This window comes from Coffea arabica, chromosome 8e (assembly GCF_036785885.1).
Source record: "Coffea arabica cultivar ET-39 chromosome 8e, Coffea Arabica ET-39 HiFi, whole genome shotgun sequence".
In the NCBI taxonomy this organism is placed as follows: Eukaryota; Viridiplantae; Streptophyta; class Magnoliopsida; order Gentianales; family Rubiaceae; genus Coffea; species Coffea arabica.
Window position 1 is genome coordinate 51037331 of NC_092324.1, and position 20651 is coordinate 51057981.

The 20651-nt window shown below is 36.4% G+C and overlaps 4 protein-coding genes across 8 annotated transcripts; 2 read left to right on the forward strand and 2 right to left on the reverse strand.

Annotated features, from left to right (window-relative positions):
* Nucleotides 1-3275: 3275 nt before the first annotated feature.
* LOC113705012 (organic cation/carnitine transporter 3-like) lies at nt 3276-4782 on the forward strand. The gene is made up of 4 exons (XM_072061179.1): nt 3276-3827; nt 3980-4032; nt 4131-4548; nt 4684-4782. The coding sequence occupies exons 1-4, from the start codon at nt 3276-3278 to the stop codon at nt 4780-4782; spliced, it is 1122 nt and encodes a 373-aa protein (XP_071917280.1).
* A 95-nt stretch (nt 4783-4877) lies between these two features.
* Nucleotides 4878-14182, reverse strand: LOC113704019 (kinesin-like protein KIN-14J). Of its 3 annotated transcripts, none has more exons than XM_072061682.1 (19): nt 13862-14182; nt 12498-12657; nt 11813-11958; nt 11605-11688; nt 11399-11476; nt 11217-11309; nt 11096-11125; nt 9497-9838; nt 9220-9301; nt 9014-9109; nt 8752-8931; nt 8539-8645; nt 8271-8450; nt 7909-8072; nt 7570-7823; nt 7300-7463; nt 5900-6459; nt 5494-5591; nt 4878-5269 (listed from the first exon to the last, which is right to left on the reverse strand). In XM_072061682.1, the coding sequence occupies exons 2-19, from the start codon at nt 12610-12612 to the stop codon at nt 5208-5210; spliced, it is 2835 nt and encodes a 944-aa protein (XP_071917783.1). In that variant the 5' UTR covers nt 12613-12657; nt 13862-14182; the 3' UTR covers nt 4878-5207. The 3 variants fall into 3 exon arrangements, with proteins under 3 accessions (XP_071917783.1, XP_071917785.1, XP_071917784.1); XM_072061684.1 differs by having other exon boundaries at nt 11813-11940; nt 12510-12657; nt 13862-14181; XM_072061683.1 differs by having other exon boundaries at nt 11813-11940; nt 13862-14181.
* A 1325-nt stretch (nt 14183-15507) lies between these two features.
* On the reverse strand, nt 15508-16268 carry LOC113704205 (small ribosomal subunit protein uS2m-like; the record flags this gene model as incomplete). Its single annotated transcript, XM_072061180.1, has 1 exon — nt 15508-16268. A coding segment is annotated over one exon (642 nt), but the record flags the coding sequence as incomplete, so codon positions are not given.
* Nucleotides 16269-16700: 432 nt separating this feature from the next.
* On the forward strand, nt 16701-20651 carry LOC140004171 (uncharacterized). Of its 3 annotated transcripts, none has more exons than XM_072061772.1 (5): nt 16701-17115; nt 17871-17937; nt 19489-19537; nt 19875-19947; nt 20293-20651. In XM_072061772.1, exons 1-5 carry the CDS (start codon nt 16744-16746, stop codon nt 20338-20340), a joined length of 609 nt encoding a protein of 202 aa, XP_071917873.1. In that variant the 5' UTR covers nt 16701-16743; the 3' UTR covers nt 20341-20651. The 3 variants fall into 3 exon arrangements, with proteins under 3 accessions (XP_071917873.1, XP_071917875.1, XP_071917874.1); XM_072061773.1 differs by having other exon boundaries at nt 16704-17115; nt 19875-19919; XM_072061774.1 differs by lacking the exon at nt 20293-20651 and having other exon boundaries at nt 19658-19919.

The window sequence follows — 20651 nt, forward strand, 5'->3', positions numbered from 1 at the left end:
TGAAATCTTTCTCCTCACGCGCACGCATCAAATATTGTTGACTCAAATGGCTTGCATTACGTTCAATTATTTTAATTTGTGATGCATCCCAATTATTATTATTTATCTTTTCTAAAAATGTAGAACACCAGTAGGCAATTCAGGTACAAGAAGCAATTGCATTTGGAAATTGGAATATTTGACCGTGTCAAACCACCAAATTCGTGCAACAATCCAAGATCAAAAGCCAATCTTATAGGATTTCTCATTGATCAAGTGGCTGATCCATTTTCATTGATGTTAAACGCTCAATAGCTTATAATGCAAGTGAGAGAAAAGAATGAAAATTGAGAAGCAACATCACAAGTTGACAACTTTTTTTTTTTTTAAAAAGTTGACGACTATTATACTGACTTGCTGGAATAAGCAAGTGAAGATGGAGGATTCTTTAACTTCGCAAGTCTGCAGTGCTTCACAAGGTCATTTGTCCAAAGTGTGGATAGAGTATTATTTGAAATATTATTTGGAATAGTTACTGTAGCACTTTTTTTGATGTGATGTATGTGAGATAAAAAGGTGATTGGGAATATAAAAAGGTGAGTTGGAAAATGTGTTTATGATGCAAGCGAAATATTATTTGGGATAAAAGCACTATCCAAACAGTCATTTGCTCGAGTACATTGATAGAATAGTAGACATGATGTTGGCTAAACTTTGGATTGTAGTTTTCTGCGAAAACCTTTTATGTTTTTCGTAAACATATTTTTCAGTTAGCTTTTTATTTCACATACACATTAAATTAGTATAATACATTTTTCTACAAAAACTCCTAAAGATAGTAAGCTCTTACTTTTCTACATATTTTAAGTTGGGATGAATTTCCACAATCTATTATTGTAAACAAATAGTAAGAAAAGAAAAACTCTTGGATGGATGATGCTATTGGCCCCTCATGGCCTGGGCAGCTCGGTTGGTCTCAGCAAACCTCCTTAGGAGCTGGTGTCTAGTGTCCGCAAGGATTCGAGTCCCGTGGTTAACGTGTTCGGGGGGATGGGGCCTCTCCTCCCGGGCCGGAGTGGGATTAGTCGGGCCCCGTAAGGATTGACCCGGACATCCACTCCGTCAGAAAAAAAAAAAAAGGATAATGCTATTGGTTCATTGAATATACATAATTATCATGGATGCATGGGTGGTGCAACCAATTTCAAGAAACTGTTGAATCACCAAACCCTTGCAACGTTGGAAGATCTCTATGCACTGCATAGGGCTCCTCATTCACATGTTGCCCATTTTATTGGTTTTCTAAGTGAGAAAATTAGAGGGAACATGACAGACCATGAGACAAACTACCGATCTATTTTAAATATGAAACCGAGGCTAATAATCTCTATTAATCAGAGAGTTGTGTTATTTGCTTGAACCTATTTTCATATATTTTTTTATATTGACCTTGAATTTTGCCAAGCTGGTGATAATATAATATAATCCCATTTGGATCTCGAATTCTTAAATAACGTAAGTGCAGATTAGTATAACAAATCATGTTCAGAAGTTTAGATTAGACTTCCGTTTGATATTAGTTTCGGCTCAGAAATCTTCATCCTTTCCAGCTAGAACTAGAAATATGGACTCGTTATTAAATTTTTGCACTCATCTGCACGAAGCAGCATGATTTTGTGTGCAAAACATAACCCAAAATAATCGGGAAAAGGTTGGTAAGATTGGAAAATTTGTAAGTTGAAGGTCTAGTTCAAAATCTCCTGCTTAAAAAAAAAAAAAACCAAAATAGTTGGGATAGACTAATGAAGAATCTTGTGTTCTCATCTTAAGTTTTTAAAGGTTTATTGATCTTTAAAAAAAAGGTTTGTAAAAGTTTAAACTTCTACCGGCTAATTTTGTACTCTCTTTTTATTCTTTTCCTTCTAAAATATTAAAAAATATTTGCTTGTATTACAAACACGATTCGCAATCTACCTTTCTATTTTCTAATTACTTTTTTATCTCATATATATCACATCACAAAAAGTTCTACAGTAGTCGAAATTGTTACAATCTAAGGATAAATAATGATCATTTGCTCATCAAATGATGAATTTAACTTAAACATATTATACATAAAAGGGCATGTATAATCTACCCAAAATTTGTGGTGGTTGACTTGTATTTGGATAGCCAATTTTGCCAAATAATATTTCGCTTGCATCGTAGTCATATTTTTCACTCACTTTTTTCTATTTTCAATCATTTTTTTTGTCTCACATGTATCATATCACAAAAAATGCTATAATAATTATTTCAAGTAATATCTCAAACAATTTCCCATCCAAACACAATTATATCTTAATTAACTGGTGCCCTTGGTGATTTGGTGTTTAGATACATGTTATAAACAATTAACCCACGTTGAGAATCGTAGTTGTCATTGGATAAAGGGAAAAAAGGACCTTTGTTAACCCGGTAGGTAACCTCTCGCATGCTTGGACAACCAGGACATTGATTAATTTTTTCCTCGAAATGTGAAGAGAATTTGTAGTTTAATTGTTTAATTGAGTCTAGTTATTTACGTTCAAGTTTCCTTTTAATTAATCAATCAAAAGCAGTCTCTCGCTTCTATTAACTCTTATGCCTTCATTTGAATTATTTTTTAATCAATATAAAGTAACTTAGTTTGGAAAATATATACATGGAGATAAGTAAATACATACAATGACAGTCAATGCATATTCAATTGAAATAAGTAGTTTAACTAATTTTTACAAGAGAATTTCACCAATAAATTAAAAATATCAAAATTCTACATGGCAATTTATCATTTCAAATTAAATAATTTTTTGAAGGATTTTTCTAATGTACGCCTATTAGGCACTTGTTAACATATCTAAATTCCACATAATCTACCATGCATATATACATACTAATAATAATTTTTTTTTTATATTTATACACTTTTCTAATTAATCTAACCTTTCCAAAAAACTAACACTGAAGTATTTGCATGCCCATTGGACACCTGATACACAGACTCTTTTTTGAAACGCATACATATTCCTGTATTCAATTAATGTGTCTATTCAATAAAGAGTAGGAAAGATTAATCCTTCATTAAATGGGATACCTCACAAAAAGTGAGGGTAACGAAGTTTCCAAATAAGTGGGGTTTCCCAAAAATACATGATGGTTACCTTGGGACATCCTAAGAATTCTTTTCGAGTCACAGTTGTTTTCAAAGGAAGTTGAAAGTTGAAAGCCAGATACCACCACAACCTTGTTTCACAAGAATCCCTCCTCTCAGTCATATGGCCGATTCACCTCCCTTACTCTCAAATTCTGCTCCAAGTTCTGATCTTGCTAACAACGGCTTCAGGTGGTCCCAAGTATTACAAGTCATTCTTATTTCAATGACTTCCTTCTTTGAAGCACAACAAACTTTTATCACAATTTTCACTGATGCTAAGCCCTCATGGCACTGCACACAAACTGCAGATGCAATCTGCAATTCTCAATCCAATATTTGCCAACTTCCACCAGGTTCATGGCAGTGGGACAAACCAGCCAGTACATCCATCATATCTGAATGGTCCCTCCAGTGTACAAGCAGTCAAGTTGTTGCTGGCCTACCATCATCATCTTTCTTCGTAGGAAGCCTGCTTGGTGGACTTATTCTCAGCTTCCACCGTGACTCTCTTGGTCAGAAGAAGCTGCTAGTCCTTTCATGTCTTACCATGTCTATTGCTTCTGTATCGATTGCTTTCTCCAGGAATATATGGGACTCCTCAGTCTTGAGAATGTTAAGTGGTTTTGGCCATGCAGCGATTGGATCTTGTGTCCTGGTTTTGTCAACAGAAAGTGTAGGAAAGGAGTAGAGAAGTCAGGTGGGAATAATAGGATTATTCTGCTCTATATTTGGGTTTTTGTCTTTGCCTACAATCGCATATTTTGATAGAAGTTATTCATGGAGGACTCTTTACTTCTTAACGTCTATACCTGCAACTATTTACAGAATGGTGATACAATTCTTTGTGTACGAGCCAGCAAAATGGCTACTACAACAAGGTAAAATACCCGAATCTCTAGCAGTTCTCAATATTGATATAGATCCCAACTCCAATTACACCTTGAGCTTTTCCATGATATTCTAATCAAAAGCGAAGGCAGAAGGTAGACAGTGATCGGTCACTTATGGGAACTTTGTTGAAGGACAGATATAATTTTCAACAGTTAACATTGGCAATGCTTGTTGGATTTGGCATTGGAGTCATTTACTATGGCATGCCAGTAGGTGTTGGCAACTTGGATTTTGATCTCTACCTCAGTATTGCTTTTAACGCCATGCTAGAAATACCATCTGCAGTGATGATCTACTTGGTAAAATGCAGGCACAGAAGTTTACTTCTGGCATTAGCCACCATTAGTTGTGCTTGCGGCATTACGAGTATCATGGTAGGAAGAGGACTGCAAATAGGGCTAGAAGTCACGTCTTTCTTCAGTTCCTGTGTAGTTTTTAACTTGTTGCTAATATACACAGTAGAGCAACTCTCCATAAGCACGAGGCTCTCAACTCTATCGAAGGTATGGCAAGCCATAATGTTAAGTGGTGCAATCAGTCCGCTAGCGATTGCTGTAGGAGGAGACTCCATCAAAATTCTACTACATCTGTTTGGAGTATTAGTATTGATTTTAGGGTCATTGGTTATATTCCTACAGGAAACTAGTATGAGCGGAACCCTTTCGGTCACATTGGATGAGCAACAGCAAGAGCAAGAGAAGGAGCATGATGGATCAAATTTGTGTATTCAAGTATAGACTATGTAAAAATTCATCTGAGTATATTTAATTTTGTGGCATTTGTTTTCTGCCCTTCTAAAATTCACATGTTAGAATCCTAAGAGCAACAATCATTTTGGGTCTCTCTCCAAGTGAATTTAGGTAATTACAGAGCAGAAATAACAAAGTTTCTTAATTACAACCAGCACCGAGCACTCGAGAAAGTGTCTGAATTAATTCACCATGTGTTCTCACTACATGGAAGAAATGGTGAAATGCATTCTACAGATTTTCACTTTAACCTTTGTCAAAGTACTCACTCTACAAGCTTAAGATCCTACATCTCTTCTGATTTGTGACGTCATAATTAAAGGGCACAAATGGCCTTCATTTCTGCAATTGCCAGTCTATTATACAAAAAAGAAGGATTGCAATTCTTTTTTCTCTTGAAGCCTACTCGCTAGTCACTGCCACCTTTTAGAAGGCTTTACCTTGGAGGAGCTGCCAGTTGTGGCCTTTCTAGAACCTAAAAACACCATTAATAGAAGAAGAAATTCAGTGAATATTTTAATTTTTAAATTGCAGGAAATAGAAAATTAGATAAATGGTAAACATAAGATAGCAGGTCAATTTAACAAAAACTCCCTCTGATTCCAATAAATCAATTCCTCTGCTTTCACAAACTGCTTCTGGTGAAGCAAAAGTATTGATCAAAGGGGTACGGACGTTGGTAGAGTATGATGCTCTTACCTGCAACTTTTGACGAGCTCTTTGTGGAAGACAATTGAGAAGATGCTGTACGCGAATGCTTCTGCTGCGGTCTTGGAAGTTTAGATGGCACATCGGGCCTGTAATTAACAATTCACCAAGGTAGAAAAGGCAAAGGAGATAGCATCAGAAACTTGAATTATATATAGTAGCAACATTTGGAAAAGGTCAACATAATTAACATCTTGCATCAGTATAATAGAAAATAAAAAATGCAGCTGAGAGGAAAATCTTGATAGGCTATTTATAATATATTTATCAGGAACTTAAGACTTATTCTTCGACTAATAATTAAAACTTTTTGGTATACCAGAAAATTATACATTAGGGCTGATTGGTACTCATTTGTATTCGGTAAAAATGAAGAGCACAAAGTAGGCAAACTCACTTTTCTGTGCCCTCTGCTGGTGGTTTTGCAGTTTCAGGGAAAAGTGTATACTCTACAATACTATTGATGGAACCATCAGTTTCTGTCCCCATCGAGAGAACACCATCAGATATATCACTTAATCTCTCTTCAGAATCTGCCTCTCCAAAGCCCAAAAGCTCCACATCATCGAAAAGGTTTTGATTTCCCTCTGTTACCACATGCTTTGATTCCAAGTCCTCTCCAAAATTTTGCCCTACATGTGCTACAGCAAGCCTAGATTGCTGAAAAAAATCTTTATGATGCTTTAAGTCATCCAAAGACTGCTGCGAACCAGCTTCAGAATGCTTATCACTGTACTCGGAGCTATTGTCTAAATCAGAAGTAGCTTTCACACCAAAGCTCTTTGCTGCTGATAGTCTACGACTTTGTTGTGAAGTTCCTGCAGAATGTCTTCTAGGAGAGGCTGACCCATATCTTTGAGAACTCATTCCGAGTCTCTCACCAGTTGCATTAACTTTAAGCCGTAGACGTCCAATTTCCTCATCCTTCTTTGCCAGTGAGTCCTTCAGGAAAGCCACCTGGATAATAGACAGATCAATCAAAGTGCATGAAATTATGTAGTAAACCTTGATACTGATAATAAATAAAAATGCTACTGGCTTCAAAATATTTACCAAAACAGAACAATTATCAATTATAATCAAATGTCATTAAAACAGCATTTATCTGAAGAAAAAAAGTGGAACATGTAACTTCAAAAGGAGGTTAAATTTTGAGCCATGTTATGTGAGAAATGGTGTTACAATAGCTCTAATGTTATGAGACACATTATAATAAACTGAATCTTTCTTTTTAAATTCTCCCAGATGGCTTCAAATGGTTGTCTGCTAACGACCATGCCCTTCGATCAGTTCCAGAGTCGAAGAAAAAAAAAAACTTGACCTTGTTATCTTGTTTCAATCTCAAGAACAACCAATCCTCTCTGTAAAGGCATGTAAAGCATTTCATTATCCCATGAAGGTTGATCTGACGTTTCTGGAACTTTAAACCACACACAGTGCTGGTGCCTAAATACATTCCAAACCACTTGTTTGCTCACTATGACGCAAAGAAAATAAACTCAAGCCTGGATTATAGTCACTGGATCAAACGAATTATAGTTCAATCTTGGAAAGCCACCACGCTCGGAATCCACATCTTCAGTAACTTTCACCATATAACTCACACAAAATTAAGATAAACATTTCAGTCAATTTAGAGAAAGACTTATCGCCAGAGGATTTTTTCATATCCAGGACCTAGATATAGGTGTAAAAACCCAAATACTGTGAGAAGGCATCAGCAGTTAACAAGTTGTCAACTGACACGTGCACTTGCAAAAAATTAAAAAAATGACAGTTTATAAAACATTGCAATACCTGTTCCATTAGTTCTCTGACACCCCTACCCTCTCTATTACTTCGTGCAGCACCCAGCTCAACACCAGAGACCCTTTCAGCAAACTTCAGTGTGCTTACAGTCTCAGAATAAGATTCTACATCAGGATTAAGTTGTACAAACATGATAGTCTTTGCTTGGCCACCTGCATAAAGCAGAAAGGCATAAAGCATACCGACAAATAACAGAAAGAGAATACAAAAACTCAAAATTGTAAAAAGAGAAAACACCCTGCGAAGTTGTTTGCATACCTAAAGAACCTTGAAGAACTTGAGTTAATTTGCTATTCCTATAAGGCACATGAGAATTCTTCTGTGCCAGAGCAAAGATCACATCTCCAAGAGCAGATAAAGACTTGTTTATATGTTGCGCCTCCCGCAGTCGATCCCCTGTTGCTTCAGAGCGATCTACTCTTTCACTCCCAGCAAGATCAATGAGATGCAGACAACCACGCAAGACAACATTGGTCTCCAAGTCTGTCCCACGGACATGCACAGTGAGCACACTGCCATGAATGAATTTTAGTCAATTCACACCCATAAGCAAAATCTTCAAAAAGAGAAAAATGCAAAAACAGTGTCTGAAGAAACCTGTGAGATCGGCTGCTTCTTTCATTAAGGGCAGTAGCACCAACAGCCCTATTCATTAACCCAATGTTCATTAATTCCAAGACATCTGAAGTTGATTGAACAGTGTGCATACTAGCATCAGGAACAGCTAAGCCATTTGGTTGTGCGGTATTCCAAATCCCCAGTGTGTGCAAGTCAAGGAAACCAAGGAGGAATGTGTAACATAATAATGCAAACATTAATTGAGCAGCATGTAGCAGAGTTCATGAAAACACAATAATCCTCCAATGAAAGAAATAGTATAAACATATAAAAAAGATTTCTATACTGAATGAAGAGAAAAAGAAGTCAGTCCTCCATATTCCATATGGTGGAAAAGGATATCTCTTCTGAGTACTTTCATTGCACAGCAAGTCACGAACTTGTTCATTATATATCTCAACCATTTGCACGCCTATTTCATATGTTATGGAACTCTTCCTAATTTGAGAAATCTGGAACAAATCATTCAGAGCCCGATAGTTGACCCCCCAATCTTCAACAGCTGATACACCAGGCCCGCTCTATAAACAGATACAAAATGCAACACATGTTTTCAAAAAAGAGCACATACCAAAGATGATGTTTGCATACTCTTATTATGAGGCATACCATAGTATAGGTCTTCCCTGAGCCAGTTTGACCATAAGCAAAGATGCATACGTTGTAGCCATCAAGAACGGATCTGATTAGTGGTTGGGTATCAAGAAACACCTCCTCTGAACACACAGAAAAAATGAGATAATTAAACCAATATAAATCATGTTTTGAAAACTCACACTAAATTAAAGTTCATGTGTGGGATTAATTTGGAATCCTTAAAACCTTGAGTAGCCGCAGGAGCAAAGACCTTATTGAACTTGAACAGGCGATGACCGTCTTTTCCTGGTTTTAAAGGATTCGTAACAACCAATTCTCCATTCTCACCAATATATTCTATGGTTGTTTGTTTTTGACTTTGTCCTGGAAGGAATGGCCTTATTCGACAGTAGACTCTAATATTACCTAGAACAAACATAAGTTACATGAGCTAGAATTTGCATTCCGGCTTGGCAACCCCATTGATTAAACAAACCAGATTTATAACCTTTCAAATCTTGAACCTCATTATACAACTTCCTATTTTCTGCAAGGACTACATGGTAATTCTGAGCTGCATCTACCAATCCTTTCAGCTCCCAACCTGATCAAGATTAAAGATCTATCATGTGAAAAAAAAATAAAAATAAAAGCTAAGCAGACTGCAGAAACATATTCTCAGGAAGAGCAAACAAGAAACACTTTACTCCTTACCAAAGTGATTGATTTCTTCCCGATATGTTTTTTGGGTCTTCAATACCTCTTTCTTTATGGACTCAGAAACTGCTCTCAATTCCTAAGCAAGTTAACATGAATTACGCGCAATACTAGAGAAGATATTAATTGAAGAGCACACAAATCAGGAACGCCAGCTTAGTGGTCAATGACTCAGCACGAGCACTAAGTGATATTCTCCTTTTCTTACACCCTTGCCATCTTTTAGAGATGGGAACGATAATGAAATGATTGTCAAGTTAAAGTTAATGCAAACCTGCAGAGCTCCAGCATGAGAATCTATGAAGTCCTTGAAGCCATGTTCTTTTCTTCTCCATCTCAAGTATTTTGATTCTGAAAAAGCTTCGAGTTCTTTGACCTTCTTCCTTGAGTCATTCAGAAGGGACTCAGTATGCTTTAGTTTCTTTTCCAACTCAGCTTTAGTCTCCATAGCTTGTGTTACCAGTTCTGCACAACTCTTTTCATAGGACTTCTTGGACAATTCCAGCTCTTGCTTGAGCAATGACATCCCAATCTCGTACTGGTCCTTTTGTCTCATTAACCTTATTACATCTTGCTCTTCTACCTTTCTCTTTTCATCAATTTTCAACTTTTCAAGCTGAGAAATCCACATAAAGAAAATATTGGTCGCAGTAGAGAAAAATTTATCTAATTGACAAAATAGTACAATTACCCTAACTATCCCATCAATGACATTCCAGATGCTAATTGAGAACATATCAAAAGGAAAACTATCAGTACTATGTGCATATCATTTTCCAATGCTGAAAACACTTAATTGACAGACTCAATTCTCTGGATCTAGATTCAGACATCCAGTAAGCCCATTCAACTGCATTCTTGTGAGTTGTAAGGAAATAGTCATCCCACTTCAATATTAATCTGGATTTTGATGTAAAAGAATTTTCTTACATTAGAAATTCAAGCAGCCAATGTTTTAGTCTAATGCAATTCTTATGTAAAAATGAACCATAAACATTGTTGAAGCACTAAGTCAAATCCCAAAGGCACTGGAGAGTTTCCAGAAGCAAAGGAAAGAAAATTTTCCATGGTGACAAGAATACTAAGGCTCAGAACATATAAAACTGAAGATCTGTAAGAATAAAAAAGGCACATGCAAAGTACCTAGTCATTCCCCACGTCAAACTTTGAACAAGAATATAATGCATATACTATTTGGATTCACTAATATTGGCAAAAGAAAAATGACAATGAGAGCAATTCTTAAAGCCTAGACATGTATTACATCATAGATGAATGGATGAGGATGACAATGATAGCTATAGCTCTAGGAATTTCAGAGGAAAAGAAAAAAATAAACTCAGCAGTAAGCAGGCAGAATTATATGGACTGACATCGTGTTTGAAGAGGATGTGATAGGGGCAGGCATTGTGCTAAACTATGCCTAACAGGTAAGACACAAGGCAAGCAAACTGTGATGACAGTTCTCAAAAGGCATCAAAATCCAATTCTCCTTTCAAGTCACTTGTTAAGCCTAACAGTCCCTATGACAGTGCAGATATATCTGGCATCCTTGTTTAAAAGATACCAAGTCAAGTGCTTATTGTGTACAAGCTTCTTCCTTTCATCTCTTCATGCTTTTCTTTGCGAGGAAGAAGCCAGTAATGGAATGAGTATATCTATAATGGTGCATTTATAAAACATAACACAGATAAAGGCTCTGTACTTCATTTTTTTTCCTTTCTTTCAAGAACTCTAATAGAATTACTCATCTATCTTTTCTTTTCTTATCAACGACTGGCAGAAGATAGGAACTCACAACCCCAGATTTAGCTGGAAAGGCAATACAAACAAGGAGAATGCTGTACCATGCTCGTAAGTACAAGACACTAACCTTTATCTTCTGAAGCTGGTTGATCACAATCTGCAAGCAGCAAAGCCACAAACATGAAGTTGAATGAGAAATTCAAAAAGAAAAATCCCAGGTGTTGAACACATAAAACTTCTCATACTACCTCATTTTCTTCAGTTGTTCCGGTTGTAAGAGTTTCAAGTGCTCTAATTTTAGACTGATACTTCTCTTCGCGAGACTTGTACAAATTGCTTTGCTGCAGCCAGAATGACATACAAACTCATCAGCAAATATCGAAACAACAAGAAGAAACTCTTGCTGGGAAAGTAATAATTAAGGACTAACCTTTCTAAAACTTTCAGCATGTTTTGAAACTCGCTGCTCAATCTCTTGTACTACCAATTTTAACAAAGAAGCTACACACTGAGAAAGGGGCAACAAACCGTCAGTTATAACTTTGAAAAGAATTTGACAGGAAATTCAAGAAAAACTCGTGAACAATATGGGAAGAAACATTCTTGCACTGGTAAGTTGCTTGCCACCTTCCATACCTGAGGTATGTCACCATTCTTTCTCTCAATGCTTTCGTCCAGGATTGCATTCACAACACTAAAAAGTGATGGTGTGGAGGCATTCTGCAGAAAAGTATAGCTCAGATTATAAGAGAGCACAAGCTATATAGTCGAGAAAATTATAAATGAAATAAACGAGTGAATAAGTTCCACTCTTTCCTGATAGAGGAAAAGTGACGTCCACTACCTCTAGACTGTTCAGCTTCATCATTTCTGAAATCCTAGCAGCTGGAAGGTCAGCAAAAGATCCATTCTTCAATGGAAAGATATCAGAGAACTTACTCCCTTCATGATGAATTGCTGCAGCTGATAGTCCTGCATGGGTGAAAGAGGCTGATAGAATTACAGGACATGCAGAGATCTCTAGCTGATGTACCACCTTATCCATACAACTCCACTTCATATTGAGCTTAAAAAGTGCAAACCACATAGCTTTCAATAGAAAGCAGAGGATCTAGGCTGACTCTTTATTATTATTATTTTTTTTAATAATGCAGGGCGGGATTTAAAAAGCAGGGAGGGAGAAGGGGGGAATTGAACCCAAGACCATCTAATTCCTAAAGCTTCAACCTTAGTCACCAGACCAAGCTCTTCGGCGATCTAGGCTGACTAATGGAGTTAAACAACGAAGCACTTTCTGAACGATGTTTAGCAACCATTATAGATGTAGAAAAATTGTAATGACCCAAAGAAAAATATTAAAGCAAAAGCTGTACTTATTAGCTCAGCAGAGTGCAATAGTTCCAAGGGACTTTAGGATCCAGCCTGTCCATACTTCTTGAGTTATCACAGATTAATGTTGTTCTCATAATTTAGAAGATGGGAAAAACGATAAAACACATATGATCAAGAAAAATTGACGACTAACGTACCTTCATATGTACCTTTAGAGTTTTCTCTTCTTTCAGAGACATCACCATTGAGGATTTCATTCAAACTACCTGGATCCCCATTTTCATTTTCATAGACATCCGAATCTCGATGCATGATAATGTTGACAGCAGATTTGGTAGATATAATATGGAACAACTCCTAGAAACGAATATTTCAGTGACATCTTATCAGAAAAACAGAACTTGAACTTCTCAAAAAAAGAAACACTGATGATAGGATACACATGCTATCCCCGAGCTTTTGTGCACTCATACATAACATAAAAGATCACGTAAAGTGTCATTCACCCACAGAGAAGATCCAACTCAATTGCTCAATCTTAACCTAGGAAGGGAAGATAGAAACCTAGATAAAAATCTTTACGTTTGAAGTTCTTGATAAATGCCGAGCAATAGCCGTCAAAAACAAATAGAAGAGCTAATCTTCACTAATATTTTCAAGATCAAAATTGCATCTGACCAAAAACAAATTGATGAATGGGGGCTACTTAAAAAGGCCCACAGACATGGCTTCTGCCATTTACAAACATCAAACTATATCATACTCTCCAGCTGCATAAGTTAGTGTTTTGTCCATAAAACTTCAAATAAAGCAACTAAGCTTCATAAAGTTTTCCACTTTAGTAGCTACCGTTGTGCTTATCCTCAAGCCCATATAACTACCCCCTTCTAGGTACTACAATTAGTCAAGTTAGAAACTTTTCTTTAGATTTTTCCTCATTCACAGGTCTGATTGGCTCAACTATAGCTCATAGTTTTCCAATTCAAATTCACAAGCACATCCCAACCAACAAACTTTACAGCATTGTGAAAGCAAGGCCAGATCCAAAATTCTCCCATAGCCCTTAGCCACAAGATTCCCAAGATGGAAGCAATAAACTTGTTTTCCTACATTTTCAGCTTGCTTTTCGCCATTTCTACACATGCATGAATCCAAATTCAGCATTTTATCAACATAATTTGCTCATACAGAAGCACATAAGCTCCAACTCATCTCTAAAACATTGCAGCTCAAAAAAAAAAAGGAAAAAGATTTAAAATCCACAAAAATCATGATCAGATAAAAGAAAAAAAAAGTCACCATAATCCACGTAAACTGCAACGCTTAAACGCGCGTAGTCTGTGAATTCTGCGCGTCATTAAACTCATAAGAACTTAAAACTTGGTAAAATTAAAGCTTAAACCAACGATTAATCCACATTCAGCAAACAATTAACATTTTCATAAACAGAATTTAAAGCTTAAAAAAAAACTCAATCTTGAACCGATAGATAATCACATTAAATATCAAGACTGGTTTCACAAATTATAAAAGGAAGGAAACCTAGAAAAATGGTACGAACCTAGGAGTAGCGAAATGCAGGAGATCTAGAGGGAGAAAGCGAGAATTGGAGCACAGCAGCGCTTGGGATACATACAGATCGGTGAATGCATCAAAAAATGTAAAAAGAAAAAGAAAAAGAAAGAAGAAACAGCTTTTGGGGAAGGTGTATTTTAGAAGTGAAGAAAAGAGGATTGCGTAATGATTATTATGTGGAAATTTGAATTGACATTTGACAAATAAGTCCTGATTTGTGGGAAGGTTCTTGGGTTTTTAATTGGTTGGGTTGGGTAAAGCAAAATGAAGCTTTTTTATTTTTCTTTAAAGGAAAATGAAGCTTAAAACTCCATCAAAAGAATTTTTTTTTTTTGTTAAAAAAAGTTCAAAATATTTTACTCCTATCTTTTTTTTTTAATATCTCTTTGGTTTTATTTTTTAATATATTTTAAAAATAAATTTGCTTTGGTACGTGTTTTTGTTAAGGACTAATGGATTTTGCAGGTTTTGAATCGTGGGGCAGCCTGGCCCTGGCCCCTTATTTTGGACTCGTATTCCCGCCTTCTACTGTTTGTTTGTTTCGGAGTGTTTTAAACATATGGCCGAGGTCGGAGCAGGATTAGCTTCTGAATTGGTCCCCCTCTAGTATTGGGCTTTTCTAACTTTTCTTTTTTTTAAAAAAAAAAAATTATATTGGATTCATTTATAGTTATATGCCAATAATAACTGGTTTTTTGCTACATTTAATTAGTTTGCACAAGTTTGAATAGTCCAATTTTATTCCTCCCAAGGGGTAGACAGACAATATGATGGTGGTGAAAAGTTGTTCTACTGAAAAATACAAGAGTGATAGGATTAAGAATTTGCGTGGATAGCTTATTTTTTGAAATATATATTAAGAATATATATTGATCGGGAATAGCTTTATTGGCCAACTTGACAATGAATGCAAGACTTTTTACTAGTTAATACAGATGAAATCAAATGATCACGTATAATACGTGCTATTCGTATTGTTAGAAGAAATTATATAGATATATACATGTATTTTCAAAAAAGCAAAAAAAAGCTATTCGCACACATGATTAGTGAAAGATGAAAAATTCATTTTGTGAAATGTGAGGGATAAAAAATTTATTTTACAAAATATGAGGGACGAAAAAATTTATTTTGTGAAATGTGAGAACCTATGGATCAAATTATGTGAAATGAAATTTGACAATTTGACCCCTCAAAAATGATCACGTGCAAGGCACATAGTGGATTTCAATAAAAAAAATTAGTTGAAAACTTAAATAGGGGATCAAATTTGACTGATGTGAATTTGTGAGGTATATAAAATTATACTTTTAATAGTGAGAGACGAAAAAAATCATTTTATAAAATATAAAGAACGTTTTGAACAATTTTTTCCAAATAATTTTTAGCCATCCTTTATTATTTTTTTTCACTTAGGAGTGCCTTGTCTCGAAGTTGGAGTGAATGGCCCAAAAGGTCACTAAACTATTGAAAATGACACCCTTTGACCATCAAACTTTTTTTGTGGCTTAAAAGGTCACTAAACTCACAAAAACGAGCTAGCGGAGTCATTTTACCGATTTTTAGCGGTTTCTCGTCCGGTTGCATTGGCAATATGAATATCTTTTAAGGGGCAAAAATTTTCAACAAAATATGGCAAACTTGTTTTTCCCTCGCAAACCGTGCCCTTAGATCTAAAAGTTCATTGAGTCTCTCTTTCATCTATTCAGAGAGAAATCTTCTTTCTTCAAAAATGAACACAAAAAGTAAAATTAGTAGAGTTCACACCGAGTCCCAGCGGTTAAATCATCTGCCCCTTGTGCAGTCTTCATTTTTCTTTGCTCATACAAAAAAGTTTTAGTGATCAAATTACAAAACAAGTAAACAAATTGAACTGAATCATTGGCACGCACCAGATAAGTAATCTTCTTATAAGTTTCCCACGGCATACTCGAATCAACATGCCCCACAATCGGAACTTGCAACCATTCAGCCTCCAAAATAACCGAAGACTTCCTCTCCGTATCGAAAATCACCACACAATCAGGAGCGTGAATGGCTCCTAAGTTCAACTTCTTATTCCGGCCGCGAAACTTTTTGGGACTCGAACTGTTTGTTAAAAAGCCTTCAAGACGCCACGACTTGTCATTCTTAATCCCAATAGCTTTCGTCATTTCCTCGCTGATTTCGTCGAAAAGGGTGTTGGTGTTGACGAAAAGAAACTGCCCTTTTAACCTGACGAGGTTGCCGACGAAATTGCAGGCGTTGCGGAGGCAAATAAGAGTCTTGTCGGAGTCTATTATAGTCATGGCATTCCGAGAGCCACAAGAGTAGATTTTGAAGTGGTGAGCCGCAAGAGTGGGGAAGATGAAAGAAGATTTGTCTAATAGATGAAAGAAGGGCTCAATGAAGTTTTAGATCTAAAGGCACGGCTTGCGGGGACAAAACAGGTTTGTCATATTTTATTGGACATTTTTGCCCCTTAAAAAATATTCCTCCACTCCACATTGCCGGTGCCACCGGATGAAAAACTGCTAAAAATCAGTAAAATGACCTCGCTAGTGCGTTACTTTTTGGATCACAAAAAAAGTTTGATGACGAAAGGATGCCATTTTCAATAATTTAGTGACCTTTTGGGCCATTCACTCCTCGAAGTTGCATGCCGAACCAATCACGGATCTACTGGTAATTATAGGTTATGGAACTAGCCGGAGGCACCATCTTTTTTTTTTTAAACAAACAGTAACATTTTATAGATATTAACATTTGATAATACAAGAGTTAATTACAAAAAGTAACTATTCAGTCGGAGGCACCGTCTGCTCTTTATATTTTGCCTTTTTTTTTTTTTTGGGACAAACCTTCATAGGAAGACGGGGAAAGAGATTCATGTTAAGTGCTTTTCCGATTTTGCCCCGAAATCAATTAGAGTGCACTACGGTTAAACTACTGTTCACCTTGCGACTGAGAAACGATTTCCCCAGGCGAATGGAGTCGGACGATAGCATAGCGCCGGAACCTGGGACCAATGAGCAACAGCCACGTCACCAGAACTCCGTTTCTCCCAAATTTAATGAAGAAGAAGAAGAAGCAGCAGAAGAAAATCCTGTCAATAGGAATGAGAAGGAAGAACCCAAAACGACCTCGTTTCCTGAATGCAAGGATGTACTCAAAGCAGTAGAAGTGGTGGAGAGAGATTCGGTCGCGATCGCTCAGAGCTTCGCATCTCTCTTCGCTTCTCTCCGTTTAGCTCTCTCTCAGGTCCCCTCCAATTCGTCAAAAGTTCTTTTTTTTCTTTTAATTTTTTGGGTTTTAATTTTAAAATGGAAGTGAATTAAATTTAGTTGTTTTGCTTAGATATCAGCTTTCATCTTTACTTTCAGCGACTGTGCAACAGCTTGAGAAACTCTTGGAAATTAATTGGAGCAGTTTCTTACTTTTCTCTTTTTTCTGGGAGGAAAGTTACAATCTTTGTTGAGCTAACCCAATATATATATACTGTATTATTTTTTTCCCCCTGAATTGGAGATATTATTTTGCAAAAATATATAATAAAAAAAGTCGTTGATTTACTTTTTTTTTTTATTGGAAAAAGTTATTCAATGCTGGAACATAAATGGCAATTGGGCTGATATCCCAATAGCGGATGCATCATGCATGCTCTATAGTGCAGGAGGTCAGTCTTCAAGTCCTGGTGATCCCCCTCCCTGCCTGATGATAAAGAATAAGAATGAGAAATCTTAAACATGAATATACATGTTTAGTTGTTCATGTGCTTTATATCGTCTTTCTGTGACTTTTTGGGATTTTTTTTTAGTACAAAAGTTGTAGTTTGGTGTTATTGATCCAAGGTGTAGAATGTAGAGCTTGCTAAAGTTGATATTTTTCGATAAGCTTGTCATATTTGGGTTGATAAATTGATTATCAGCTGTGCATATCGTAGTAAATTGGCTTCTTTCTTTTGTGTGTGTGTGTGTGTGTGTGTTTTTTTTTGAGTGAGATTATATTTTCACTAGGTTACAAGAACTTCTGTGGATCACATGAGTTGCTTCAGTGATGCAGCTGGACGTCTTCAAGAATCTGGTAAAGCTCAAAGAACAGATTTTTTTCCAGGCTAAATAGAATAGTTCCTAATGAGAGACACGTGTCACTGTGCTTTTTCCATGCTATCTTGAATAAAAGTTTAGCTACATAATTTGATGTTTTTGTAGTTCTTGTTGTTTTTCTTTTCATGACTTCTTCAGTTTTATATAGCCAAAACCCTTCTTGTCAACTGTTCATTGACCATCCATGACCATTATGGATTTCATTGTGTTGAGGGAAGTTTTGTTTTCAATGCCATGCCTTCTTCTGGTCGTCCCAGTATCTAGCCTCGTGTGCTGGGATGCTTCCTTCTAAGGCAGCAAGGTCCAATATGGAAAATGAAACTAAGCCACGGTTAAATACAAACTTGAAGCAGAAGTAGCCATAGCTCCTAACTACCAATATCGTGTAGGAAATTCCACAAACTTAGGATTCAATTATCATCTTATTTTCATGTAGTTTGCAGGCATATCTATTCCATTTTCATTGCCCATCAAATTGTTTGAACTTTCTACAAGCCTGGGGAGGGCATCGACTATCAGCAGCTATCAAGTGCCCTCCCTGTTTTCCCTCTGGGGACTACAAAAAGCATGGTCTTGTGAGTTCCTAATAGGCAACATTGGTCGTGATTATCAGCTATAGATTGTATTTCAGGCTAACTCATTTTCCATGGGAGTTATTCACTGAGATCTGAGGTCGAATAGTCATTGCTTAATAGGAAATTGTCTGTTCATCAACAATATGTACTTCCATGGCTGTCTTTCTTTTCCAGCAATGGTGCATTTCTTTCATTTTTTACGCATCTTGATGTCTTAACTAGGAGCTTGCCTACTTATGACAATAGAAAAGGCGGCATTTGTACTGCATGCAATGTCAACTCCTTTTCCTGCTACATGGAGTACATGCTTTTCTTGTAAAAACATATTAACATATCTTTTAAACTACAAAATTAATATTTGGTTTTCTTATCTTTGTTCTACCTCCTGTCTAGGCTTAGCTTTCAGCATTTACCTATTAGCCATCTTTTGAAGTTAATCTAGTCATCTCCATTTGTTTTTTTCATAACATAATACCAATAGGAGTTACCTGGTTTAAAATACCTGAAATATGCTTTAGAATCCTCAACAGGCATCGAAAATTGGTAAAACCTTGATCCTTCCTCAAGTTGGAAAACAATCCACAACTTCATTTAGTGAAGGGAAAATGAGATAAAAGGTGAAAACCTTAAGTCAGCCAATTATTGCAACTTTGTTCCATGGATCCTGGCACTTGTAAAATCTGTGGAATGGATCTTCTATTGTCACATCAGGATATTAATTTTTGAGTGGGTTGGAACTTTCTCTAAGATGCATAGATGAGAATATGCAACATCTCTTGGCTTTTTATACTGCCTAACTGACTTCTCTGTTTTTAGTTCATCTACTTGTTTTTTTTTATCTTTCTTTCATTCTACCTTTTTGTTTTTTTGGTAATCATTATCTTACTTGAATGACGTTGCTTAATGGATGTTAATATCATATATAACTGGATACTACTGTTTTTTTGGTCCAGCTCTTGATGCAGCTACAAAAGGAAATCGTTATATAAATTCCTGTCTCAGGTATACTCACTGGTACTTAAAGCCTTTTGTGAATTCATCATACAAAGTTCAGAGTGGAAAATTATATAACAAGCTATGAGCTCCTGTTTGCCTTTTTCCATCTGATAATTTCCTTCCCAGTGCCTTAATGGATGTTAATGGAGGGGTTTTGGGAACCGGAAAGAGAGGCTGAGGCTGGTGTTAGGAGTTATGAATGATGTTATGGATACGTTTTCGTCTTCTGGGTGTTTACTTCCCTCATATTTGCAAAGATCTTTCTCTATGTTTTCTTTTTCTCTGACACCCTATCATCCCAGAACATGGCTAATTTGCTTTGCAATGATTCCTTATTTTGCAGATTAAACGAGGAAATGAAAGGGATTGACAATCTTGCCTCGCAGTTGTATCCTTTTTCTCATATTATGCAATTGGCATCCTCCACTCGTCTTTTATGTCTGAGATGCATGGGTGGGTGATTGACCTTTCTGCATTTTTTTTATTTTGAAAGTTAGGTACCAGGGAGATTTCTGCATTGTTTCCTTTATCCTTCCTGCTAGATGTGATTTGACCATATTTTAAAGAACTATGTTGTTCTTGGGTACTTAATTTGCTTCCTCCGCTATTCAGATGGATACAGCTGGGCAAAATTGTGAAACTTTGTGTTGCCCTCAACAAGTGTTTATATGCTTGTTTTGAGAAGTTTCAGCTAATTATTCTGTTGCTACATTTTCAATCCTGTGCAATCTGAAAATTTTCCTTTCCTTAATACTTTCAAGAAAAATCCTCAGGAGGAATGTAGATGCTTTGGATTCAGCTGTAAATAGGATGGTTCGTCTTCCATGATGTGAACAAGTTGACAAACTAGAGCTTCACAAGGCCAGACCTTGCAAAGGAACATGTAATCCTGGTCTTGCTCTGAAGTACCAAGTTTACTACTCATTTTTTCTGTTTCACACATTGTGTGGTGGATGCTTGTTTATTGTGGTCTTGTCGGGTAGGGTTTTTGTTCAGATGATCGCTGCTTGTTACCACTCCAGGCATACATCACTAATGTATTTTGTTAGCAAATGTTATGCTTCTTCTTTAACCACAAAAGTAATGGGACAATAAAAAAAAAAAAAAATTGGATACTTCA

Excerpts from the sequence above, each read along its gene's own strand:
- LOC113705012 (XM_072061179.1), top strand. The coding sequence starts at position 3,276 with ATGGCCGATTCACCTCCCTTACTCTCAAATTCTGCTCCAAGTTCTGAT. Across the intron at positions 4,033-4,130 it reads AAAATGGCTACTACAACAAG|GCAGAAGGTAGACAGTGATC; the intron begins GTAAAATACCCG and ends TCAAAAGCGAAG. Across the intron at positions 4,549-4,683 it reads GGCTCTCAACTCTATCGAAG|GAAACTAGTATGAGCGGAAC; the intron begins GTATGGCAAGCC and ends ATATTCCTACAG.
- LOC113704019 (XM_072061682.1), bottom strand. The coding sequence starts at position 12,612 with ATGCATCGAGATTCGGATGTCTATGAAAATGAAAATGGGGATCCAGGT. Across the intron at positions 8,646-8,751 it reads TGCTCCTGCGGCTACTCAAG|AGGAGGTGTTTCTTGATACC; the intron begins GTTTTAAGGATT and ends CTGTGTGTTCAG. Across the intron at positions 8,451-8,538 it reads CAGGGAAGACCTATACTATG|AGCGGGCCTGGTGTATCAGC; the intron begins GTATGCCTCATA and ends ATCTGTTTATAG.
- LOC140004171 (XM_072061772.1), top strand. The coding sequence starts at position 16,744 with ATGTTAAGTGCTTTTCCGATTTTGCCCCGAAATCAATTAGAGTGCACT. Across the intron at positions 17,938-19,488 it reads TGGACGTCTTCAAGAATCTG|CTCTTGATGCAGCTACAAAA; the intron begins GTAAAGCTCAAA and ends TTTTTGGTCCAG. Across the intron at positions 19,538-19,874 it reads TATATAAATTCCTGTCTCAG|ATTAAACGAGGAAATGAAAG; the intron begins GTATACTCACTG and ends CTTATTTTGCAG.